The following is a 12,125-nucleotide window of genomic DNA, read 5'->3' on the forward strand; positions in this document are numbered from 1 at the left end:
GCATAGCTGTAGCCAAACAAATGCAGACCAGCTCAGAGCTTCCTATATCAGATGCATTCCACTAAAAGGCAAGATTCAGTTACATTCCACTAGCACACCCCATAGTAACCCATTGCACAAACTGCCATGCTGACCATTAAATACACCAACCATTCAGATCTTCAATGAATGCAAGTTTAACTAGGCTCAACTCACAATCTGACCAGCATAGCTGCAGCCAAACAAGATGCAGACCAGCACCCTTCCATTTGACAGCAGCCCAACAAAACACCACATTTAAAGTAGGCCAACCATTTGACAGCAGCTCCAGAGAATGTACTCCAGGCCCCCTCAGAAAACATTCTACTTGACACAGTAAGCAGCAGTTAGATACCAAAGCTACACCATAAACTTCACTACCAAAGATACACCAAAAATGCCTCCCACTACATTCTGGACAGCAACCCTTCCAGGGCAGATCAGCAAAGCCAGGGCAGAGATAAACCAGAGGAAAAAAACATAGAATGGCAGAGAAGAAAAACATGAGTCCAGGGACTGCACTTCTGCACTGAGTGGGTACACCCACAGCAAAACTCCACCCATTTCAGTTTGGATTAGCTGCCTTAAACACACATTGATTTCTGAGTTTATTGACATTTACGAAGATAGATCCCCCTTCATTATTTTGAGTTTCCTATGCATTTGTGCACCAATTGAACATTCACATTGCTCAAATTATGCCATGAACTAAAGCATGATATACATCAAGATTCTACATCAACATCTGTATCAAAATCACTTTGTAGGTCATATTCTTCGTCTGTGTCGTCACCCTCCCTCATTAATCCATCTTCATCATCACAGATGAAGGCATCATCTGTAACACCCTGGGCTTCTACCCCTCTGACAGATTGCAAAACTTCCATGGGAATAATTTCAGATTCAATATCATCTCGACGCAAAGCCACATCATCATCAATAGCCATAGTAGGTACGACCTCGGTGGTTTCTTCTTGTTGGAACACATCATCAGGTTGTACGAAATCCATCTCCGGCACATCCCAAATTCCTCGATGTTGAAACTTTTCAACGACTCTCCAACTGGTACATAATTTGGTGTCATTAACATAGAATACTTGTTCAACTTGACTTGGTAATACAAATGAGTCATCTTTGTACCATCGACTTGTTACATCAACTGCTGTGAAATGTGGCTCTACACGCATAGTTCTACTACTACCGCTGTTAAACCATTCACATTGGAACAATACAATCCGACATGTGAACAAATAGTTCAGTTCCCACACTCTGCACAAGTGTCCATAGAAGTGTATCAATTGCCCTTCATGCTCCCCTTCCACGACTAATCCACTATTCTGACTTTTCCGACGGTTGTCACGGTCGATAGTATGATAACGGACACCATTACAATGCATCCTGAAAATGTGTTCACTAAGCCACTAGGACCATTGGCTAATGACCACATATCATCAGTTGCTTTGGGGGAATGTTGGCTCCGCAAATCATTCATCTACATGAAGAACATGTGTCATGTTACTAGCATGCGTAACATTTACGTAATGTACGATCTATGGTAGGATATGAGAATAGTAGCTTACATGATCTTTGAACCATTTAGGAAATTCTTTCCGATGTCTGTTTTCAATGTCGAACGCACCGGCTCTTTGGTGTAACAAGTTCTTGTGCTCCCTAGTTACAAGAAATGCGATTCAAAAACTATTTACTAAGATAAAGACTAATCAATTTACAACAAAAACATTATAAATACGTTTGAAGGATTCATACTCTACGTGTTTATCCACTTCTGTGCTATTGTGTAGGACAAACCAATGAGCCAACTCGCGTTCAGCTACGGACACATCGGACGCCCTTGTTATTAGACCAAAGAGACGTACAGTTTGAGTGAATACTGCCAACCCTAGGCCACGGTCACCCATGTCATAATTCCTTTCTGGGCGGTTAAACAATGTTTCAACTCCATCCAAATACCTTGAACAAAATGTTGTACATTCTTTGGAAATGTAAGCCTCAGCAATAGAACCTTCAGGATGAGCTTTGTTGGCCACAAACCCTTTTAGACGGCCAAGCAACCTAATTTTGCAAGCCGATGTCAATGTTATACTGCAATATTTATATCAGCAGTAAAGCATTAACTTAAATTTGACAGTAATACGAGGGCTGAGTTAATACCTCTCAATTGGGTACATCCATCGATATTGCACTAGGCCTCCAAGCATAGCCTCTCGAGGCAAGTGAATTGCCAAGTGGACCATGACATCGAAAAAAGCCGGCGGGAAAAGCATCTTAAGCTTACAAAGTATGAGTACAATTTGTTCATCCAATTTATGCAAATCTGAACGCCTCAATGTCTTTGAACACAATTGTTTGAAGAAATTTCCCAACTCAAAAAGTGTCGTTCCAATTTCCTTATTAAGGTAGCCACGCATCCCAATTGGAAGAAGTCGTTGTATAAGGACATGACTGTCATGACTTTTGAGGCCAGATAATTTTCCAGCTTGAGCGTTTACGCAATTGGAGATATTTGCTGCATAGCCATCAGGGTACTTTATTGATTTCAAGAAATCACAAAAGCCTTCTCTCTCTTTCACCGACAATGTGTACAATGCGGGAGGCTTCTCAAAGGACCCATTAGAACGCCTCTTCAAATGTAACTCTTTACGTATTTTCATGTCCTCCAAATCTAAGCGTGCTTTGTCCGTGTCCTTGTTCTTTCCATCTACGCTCAAAAGTGTCCCAACGACATTGTCACAATGTTCTTCTCAATATGCATGACATCAAGGTTGTGTCGAAGCTTCAACGTCTTCCAATAGGGCAAGTCAAACATAATGCTTCTCTTGCTCCAATTCAAATTTTGATGTTCATTCCTTTGTCGTTTTCGATTTTGTGGGTGCTTTCCATACGGCTTGTAAGTCCCAGAATCAATTTGCTCTAGTATTTGGTCCCCCAATAACTCCAAAGGTTTGGACCTATGCTCCGTTTGACCATTGAAGAGCTTACTTGTTCGCCAAGTGTGGTTCTCAGGCAAGTGGCGACGAGCACCCATATACCCTATTTTACTTCGTAATCCCTGAGACGATGCATTATTGTTACAATTAGGGCAAGCCAAGTAACCCTTTGTACTCCACCCTGACATGTTACCGTACGCAGGGAAGTCATTTATGGTCCACATTACCGCCGCATGCATTCTAAAAATTTGCCCGTTCGATGCATCATATGTTTGCACACCATGCTCCCACAAATTCTTCAATTCTTCTATTAGTGGTTGCAAGTAAACATCAATGTCTCTTCCAGGTGCCGATCGTCCGGGAATAAGCAATGACATCATGCAATATGGCTCTTTCATGCACTTCCACGGTGGGAGATTGTAAGGCATTAAGATTACGGGCCACATGCTATATGATGTGCTCATATTCCCAAATGGATTGAAACCATCTGTTGCCAGCCCTAGCCTTACATTTTGAGAGTCATCAGAAAATGTCGGATGTTGCTTATCAAAGTCCTTCCATGCTTCACCATCGGCCGGGTGCCTTAATATGTCATCATCCACACGCTTCTCATTGTGCCATCTCATATCTGCAGCTGTTTTTTTGGACATATACAGTCTTTTCAACCTCGGTGTCAAAGGAAAGTACCGCAATACCTTGTGTGGAATTTTTTTACCACCATCATCGTTCAACTTGTATCTACACGCGTCACATGTAGGGCATTTCTCCAAATTAGCACTCTCCTTCCAAAATAGTGCACAATCATTCTTGCACGAATGAATTGTTTCATATCCCAAACCCAAGTCACGTAAGAACTTCTTAGCATCATAGAGTGTCCATGGAACTGTTGGATCACATTCTGGTAGAATGTCCTTGAATACCTGCATAACCATATCGAATGACTTGTTGCTCCATTTGTTGTACACCTTCACATGAAGCATCTTAATGACGAATGATAACACAGAAAACTTTTCACATGTCGGGTGAACTTTGCGTTGTGCATCTTCGAATAACCTAGTGACCTTATGCAAATCCTCCCTCTCCAAACCATTAGGTTCCTTGTCGGTATGATCATCCATAAGACCACTCACATAAATTTCTTCCAACATAATAGGCAATTCATCCATGGGCGGATCATCGATATCTGTCATACATTCGCCACTATCTCCATATTGGTCATTTGATACACTAGGACGAGACACGGGAACATGTTCCCCGTGATGCACCCAAGTTAGATACGAAGATGCCATGCCTCTTTGGATCAAGTGCATCCACACAACTTGTCTGCTATATTTTGTGCCGTTAATGCAATCGACATACGGACACCTAATTTCATCCTCTACGCCTAAATTTGCCGTAGCAAAATCAAGGAATGACTTCACCCCTTATTGATACTCTTTACTTGTCAACCGATTATTTATCGTCATCCAACTCTTGTCCATTTTGTCACCTACAACTCACACAAAGATTAACCGAGGAAGCCATGAGAACACGCATTTCAAGTTGAGATAGATTAGGTTGTTTTTCATTCACTGTTTGGCTTGTCACATAAATCTCTTTTAGGGTGGAACTTTATGACACGATTAGTTCTAAAACAAGTTAATTTAAGAAATGACCCGTAATTTTGGACCACTAGATAGCATAACTAGTAGAGCACTAGTACTAGTGAAACTATATGGTCAATGATAGAATGATATATCAAAATAATGAAAACCATGTCATGCTCTTCACAATGTGTGTGCATGACATGTTATTTGTTAAAAAAAAAAAGTAAAGACAGAAACACATTTCCAACAGTTGGCTCTACATGGCAACTGTGCATGTCCGCAAATGCATATTCACACATGAACATTTCAGAATAGAAGCATATTAGATGTTATCAATGAGAGATGTATCTACAAAGTCATGTGAAAATCCAGAATAGAAGCATTGACAGTACTCATGAACATTTCATACGGCTTAAAGCAAATTTTGCAGAAAAGAGAATAAATAAGCCAGACGATGTGGAGTCAAGTTTGCTGCAAGGTAGAATTTCTCTTATATGACATACTCTTGAAAAAACTTGCTGATATGAGCATGTAATTTTGTCTCATGGCAAGTTAGTTAAGCACTCAAATTAACTGAAATTCACAGCATTGCCATTTTCGAAAGCTCTTCATGTGGCCTATTCTAGAGAATTAACATATTGAGCCTCTTTAACAATTAGATATGACGAATGCGTTACTCTGTGAAGACTTAGAGGAAGAAGTATTTACAGATGTTCCACCGGGCTTTGAGGATTTCTCAGTGGATGGGAGTGTGCAAGCTTAAAAAGGCATTATATAAGTTACAAAGTGTGCTACAGCGTGATTTCAGAGGTTTACTTGGGCTATGCTTAGATGTGTTTATCTCACTAAGAACATATGTTTTCGACCTTCTTAAGGACAAAGTGTGCTTGGGTATAAAGCTATTGATACCATGTTGGAGCAGAATTGCATGTTAGGGGATGAAACTAAAGATTCATTTGACAGGGAGGGAGAGATATCAGAGGTTGGTTGGTAAGTTAATTTATCCATCTCATACTCACCTAGATATAGATTATGTTGTTAGTTAGCCTAGTGAGCCACTATGCATAATCCTATTATATTAGTTTATAGACTAATCCAGTACTTCAAAATAAACAGTTCAAATTTTTTACAATATTTGCATAACTTTAACGGCAAATATCAGCATCCAGCCATGCAAACTGAGATTTAAGTAGCTTGGGTTACCAAATGAAAAATGAGATGTTATTCGAATGAACAAAAACACAATGAGATGCATTCATATTTGTTATAATTCAGTTAGAAATAGATGATGTTGCACAATGGAAGAAATGCTCAACAAATTTACAAGAAAACTAAATGCAACTAACACATTGTAAATCAATATAATCAAAAAGCACTGTTATGCAAATTTGAAGTATATATTTGAAACAATTAACTAGTGAATACAAGTTCAAGAAGCATACATACAAATGCAAAGCAGAAAACACAAACTTCAAGAACAGGACATGTAATGTGTACCTGTTATTCTATTTCATTATTCTTTGCTTATTTCCAAGAGCAAAAGGGATAAATTAACAAGCATGAATGCATTTACAAAACAGAAGAGCACAGTAGTTGTCTCCACTACTCCACACTGCATTTGGCACAGCAGAAGAGCAATCAAAAAAATAAACAATTAAATAAAATAATAATAATAATAATAAGAATAAGAATAAAAGGATTAGTTTGGTCTTGGAATATAGTATTCAACCTTTTGATGGCTGCTCAATCCAAGGGCCATTCATTATGGTCAAAATGCTACATGCCTCGCTATATTTCAGGTCTGGCAACAGCTTTGGCGTAAGTAAGAAACACCTGAGAGATTGTGCCAAAAATATCAGTTTTGAGTCATTTCTAACATTTGGGGAACAAAAAGAGGCACTACCGCCTTTTTTTTATCTGAAGCAAGAGAAGTCAAACACAATTCTTTTAAAAAGCATGATAGAATGGCTAAAACAAATATCCCTTCCACAGGGTACACAAATGTATGCAATATTTTGCATTCAGTTAATATGTCAAGTCTCTATTGAACTAAAATTCATACTACTTCAGAGGTTTATGCACTTGAAAGCTTAACAAACAACCCTTTTAACACCAAAACAATATGAAGATCACCCTTCAAACCTAGTAGCATGCAGAACATTTTAGAAAAATGAGAAAGTAGGAAAAGAACAAGCAAAGACAGCATGACTCTAGTGTCAACCAAGCAACAAAATTGCGTTTCTTTTCCATCAAAACAACCAAAATGTTTCAATTTAATGGGACCCCAACACGAAACAAGATGGGAAGACAGAAAATCAAAATTCTCATATATCTACTAAATTGTACTAAAAGACAATGAAACACACCAATAAAATGAGTTGTGTCAACCCCATCAGGCATCTTTTACGTATGTTAGTTTCTATTTTTAGTTTCTGTAGATACTTTCCAACCTACTGTATGTCATAGACACAAGTGATTACATGTGCCTTACAAATCAGCATAGAAGACCAACACGACTTCAAGGACCATGTGTACAGTCTACTTGTTCACCCATTTTCTAACAGCTTAGGCTTTTGGGAAAATTAGTAACTTAACATGAACATGGTTCGATTCGGTTAGGTTTTGGCAGATTTTCACACCAAACCAAACTTCTCAGTTTGTTGTTTCTATGGGCCAAACTGACCGCACAATGTAAACAACCAAACAGAACACTGGTTTTTGGGGCTGAATACCCATTGTATTGCCTTGTATAATTGAGAGCTATAATCCCTGGTAGTTACACCTTATACTAACTTAAATCACTGGTGATATTTGAACAAAAATAAAGCAATGCAAAATATAACATGCAAGCCCTTCAGGCACAGCACCTTCCGCCTAACTTTGCCTTAAGTAGTCGCGAACCTTAAGCACACCAAGCTCGGCCTTCTTTATGTTGCCTCGCCTAGCCACACGGAAGGTGCTGGGCTAGTGCTTGGCTGGATTTTGAAACTAGGAGCACGCCTAAGCATGACTTTTATTACAATGAAATAGGTTAAGAGTTATACCACTAAAACTCAGATTTGTTTTCTTAACAAGAGAATAATGTCAAAGCCATAGGCTTTTTGACGCTCACAAATCAGAATAGCGAGGGAGGGCCAATTGGAGAAGATGATGGACGAAGGAGGCTGCAATGGTTGACGACAAGGCTATAAAGGTGACGGAGCATTTTACAAATAGCATACTTACCGTGGGAAGTTAAAACTCCAAAATCCTATCCATGCAAGTTTAAGTACTACTAGTCCTGCACTAACAGTGGCCACAAACATATATTATAATATGTGACCTAAAGCAGCTAATAATTAATATCCATTAAAAAAAAAAAAACCAACCTGAATGACAATCCTGTGCTACAGGATTACCATTAGGGGTTCACAGTGGTCGACGGCAATTGCAGATGGAAATGGCAAGCAATGAAAGAGCATACACGATCAGGGAAATGAGCTAGAGGCAGAGAGAGAAAGAGACGGTGATGGCCACAAAGAAAGTGGTAACTCCACAGAGTAGACCAGCAAGCTCTAGCAAGTAGCCTGGTTTTGGGTAGTTGGCAATGATGTATTTACCGACAATGAGAAAAGCGAGCGCAAACACCATAGAAAAGAAATTTTTAATTAACAAAGTTAAAATCCCTCATCTTGTTGGACAGTACAGGTTTGTAGGAATGACTTGGATGTGAAACAAAAGTAAGAGGATGTCAACTTCGGGTACAAATCAATTGAGCCAAAGAGTTGTTTGGTGCAGAAAATCCCTATTCATAAGTCCAAGATAAGCATCCCTTGTACAGTAATATGATTATACAAGTATATTTCAAATTACCGCGTTGTCATGCAAAATGAAATGTTCCATTCTTCACACCTAACTGTTGGTATTAATATAAAAAACTACCCATGGTACATATCAGCGGTTCACCCCTAACTGTTAGTGTTAACATAAAAAATACCCAAGCTACATAATAGCAGCTGATCAGAGGATGACTGGATCTTCACTAGCAAACAATTTCCTTTAGCAATCAATATGCCTTGGTTAGTTGAAGAATTTATGTTAGAAAAGCAAACTAACCTCACATTGCCTACAACAGAAAACATTATTGTCATGTAAGATTGATGATCCACCATTTAACCAATAGAAAAATGCATTGCCACAGTCCAAACCAATTAAAATTAAGGCTTGTGTCCTATTCAAGTGAGATAGACTACATAAATCATTTTTCACTATTCTACTCTATCAATGTTTGTATACTTGATTAATTAAACAAATTCACATGGATTACATAATATGCCAAAAGTACTCTTTCACTTGAGCTAACATATTTTGATTCTATAAATCATAGCACCTCCAACCAACCTCATCTTGCTTATTAATAATCGAACCTAAATAATGAGAATGTTCACCAAAAATTGCATTAGTAAATCTCTTTTAGGGTGGAACTTTATGACACGATTAGTTCTAAAACAAGTTAATTTAAGAAATGACCCGTAATTTTGGACCACTAGATAGCATAACTAGTAGAGCACTAGTACTAGTGAAACTATATGGTCAATAATAGAATGATATATCAAAATAATGAAAACCATGTCATGCTCTTCACAATGTGTGTGCATGACATGTTATTTATTAAAAAAAAAAGTAAAGACAGAAACACATTTCCAACAGTTGGCTCTTCATGGCAACTGTGCATGTCCGCAAATGCATATTCACACATTTCCAACCTAAGCTTTGGGCATAAACAAGCTTTCTCCTTCTTTGGAAATATGGACTTAAATTACTAAGGAGGAAACATGGGCAATATGCCACCATGATGCAAGCATCGTAAATTTCCGATACTTCTAAAATGGAAGCATCGAGGTTATATTCTCCTAAGTTCCCATACAAAGAGCAGCCTCCTTGTACTTTTTTTATGTAATGATGTTTAAATATTACTCACATGTAATTATCATGTTTGCCAAGTAGTTTCCAAGAATTTAACAAGTCAATGCTATCCAGTCAAGGCAAGGCAATGCTATCAATCCACAAACTACTATGCTTATTTATAGCACAGAAGCAAACATTTACGCTAGGCAATGCTATCCATATGTATGATTTAATTGTATATCTAGCTCAAAACCATAAAAATTCCTTTTGAAAAGGTAATGCTTACGAAAATAATAAACTTACGAAAACAATTAAGTGTAGCAAATGGCTTGATTCACCCCAAGCATAGTAGAGGTGCACTGTTTTTCCCCTTCCGTTTTTTTTTTCTTCCTTCAATTCTTTGTAGTTAAGTGTTGGGAAATATTGAAATAGGTAATACTAGAATGAAGACGTGATGGGTCATATGTTAAAAAATGCCAATTTGATGCAACCGTCCATATAAATTATAATAACAAGTGAAAAGAGTTCATTCACAAATGAAAGGGAAAAAAAAGTTTATTATCAAACAAACCAGATCTTGTTCTGATAGAAACCATTCAGAACCTGATTTAAATCACCCCATTCAGATTACCAAAAATAAATTTCCAATAAACTGAATTAAATATTCTGATCAGCAAGAACATAATGATTTTTTATGGAAAAAATTCCATAGCATTGCGAAAGAGATGCGGCAACTGGCAATATAGGAGATGATTAATAAAATATGAATGCATCTCCGAAAGACTTTAGAGAACATCAAGGAATATATGTTTCTCATAAGCAAAAAGATCAATAATTGCACCCAGTCTTAAATGCACCAGAGGGAAAACTAAGAAATGCGACCCATGATTTAAAACCCAAAAAAAAAAAAAAAAATAAGGTCAAGGACAAAGGATGAATGTAGCTGATCACAAGTACATAGAAAATAAAATCCATTTAATCTGAAGAAAATCTTTACTCAAAACCATAAAAATTCCAAAAGCAAAAATAAGGTCAAGGACAAGGTTTGGACCTATATTAAGTACCTCAACATTGTTACAAGGCATCCAAAAGCAACGAGCAGCTAGTATATTTACTCAAAATCATAAAAATTCCTCTTTTATATGTACTACTACTACAAGACTTTGCCCTAGTTTATATAGCAAATGGGTTGATTCACCCCAAGCATTGCCCTAATTTTTAATTTGAATCACATTTCAATAACAATGCCCTAATTGAGGGCATTTCGTACTTCATATTCTGTGTGTTTTGACACACACACACACACACACATATATATATATATATATATGTATGTATGTGTGTGTGTGTAAACAGAGACAGATAGAAACTGAGGCAAATCGAGAGGGAGATACAGAGAGAGGGAGAGACAGATGCGAAATTCAAACATACCTGGGAGGGAGTTCGGGGGATGATCCAGTTCAGGGGAGTTTGGGCGATGGAGACTATTCCTGTACAGAAAAGGGCAGAGGCGTGAGTGTACATATGATTTGGGAAAATAATCGAGTATATATGGAATCAATGTTGTGAATATATGATTCGTGTGTGTGTGTGTAAACAGAGAGAGAGAGAGAGAAAGAGGGAAACCGAAAGGCCGTGTGAGATGTTTAAGAAATGGAGAGGGAGATACAGAGAGAGAGAGGGAGATACCTGGGAGGGAGTGCGGGGGATGATACAACAACTCTTGCGATGGAGACAGAGCAGTGATAGAGGCGGGAGTGCGAGAGGAAGGGAACTGGGATCCTTTTGCAATGCAAATAGAAGAAAAAGTAATATTCCCTCCACAATTTCGTGGCACGTTTGGCGACCAAAATCAAATTAGTCGCCGAAACTAATTAATTCTAAAACAAACTTTTGGCGACCAAAATTTTGGTCGCGAAAGCTAAAAACGTGACATTTTTTTTATTTTTTGTTTTCATTTGACAAAACAAATCGAAAAATTATAATTTTGTTCTAAAATTTCAAAAAAAAATCAGTAAAGATAAAAAATAACAAAAAAAAAATAGTAAATATTTGTTGCTTATTTTGAATTTTTAAAACATATATATTTGTTAGATTTGGCTCGAAAAAATGAATTATCTTAAAATAGGTGTTTTTTTAGATGGTTCATGTGATAGAAAAATAAAATTAAAAATATTAATTGATTATCTTAAAAGAAAATAGAAGTAAATGTTACAAAGTTTGTAACATTAATGTTTTAAAAATCGAACCGGTGAGCAAATCGAACCATAACATAACAAATATATTAAAATTATATTTAAAAAAAGATAAGTAATAAAATTATAAATATTAAATATTAAATTATCTTAAATATTTGTCCTAATATTTTTTTCAAAATACATAATTTCAAAATTTCAAAATTTCAAAATTTTTGCAAATACATAATTTCAAAATTTTCCCTATAATTCAATATTGTAAATATTTTTTTAAAAGACTAATACTATACAAATAGAAAAATTTATTGTGAATTTCTTATTTTAAAATAAATTAATATAAAAAACAAATTTATTTATAATAATCATATTACCGCATTATTGTCAAAATTTATTTATTTATTTTAAAAAAATTTTTTGGGGGTATGAATTAGAATAGAGATGAGATTGAGAAGTTTTTTTTCTTCCACAGGACTAATAAAAAAATAAAAGAA

General features: G+C 36.7%; 1 protein-coding gene across 1 annotated transcript; it reads right to left on the reverse strand.

Moving 5' to 3' along the window:
• Positions 1 to 2,743: 2,743 nt before the first annotated feature.
• Positions 2,744 to 4,255, reverse strand: LOC145821601 (uncharacterized). The gene is made up of 2 exons (XM_082918131.1): positions 3,662 to 4,255; positions 2,744 to 3,088 (listed from the first exon to the last, which is right to left on the reverse strand). Exons 1-2 carry the CDS (start codon positions 4,253 to 4,255, stop codon positions 2,744 to 2,746), a joined length of 939 nt encoding a protein of 312 aa, XP_082774257.1.
• Between the last annotated feature and the right edge of the window lie 7,870 nt (positions 4,256 to 12,125).

This window comes from Camellia sinensis, chromosome 3 (assembly GCF_055761805.1).
Source record: "Camellia sinensis isolate YWXY chromosome 3, ASM5576180v1, whole genome shotgun sequence".
Classification (NCBI taxonomy): Eukaryota; Viridiplantae; Streptophyta; class Magnoliopsida; order Ericales; family Theaceae; genus Camellia; species Camellia sinensis.

Excerpts from the sequence above, each read along its gene's own strand:
- LOC145821601 (XM_082918131.1), bottom strand. The coding sequence starts at position 4,255 with ATGGCATCTTCGTATCTAACTTGGGTGCATCACGGGGAACATGTTCCC. Across the intron at positions 3,089-3,661 it reads GTAAAAAAATTCCACACAAG|GGATTACGAAGTAAAATAGG; the intron begins GTATTGCGGTAC and ends GCATCGTCTCAG.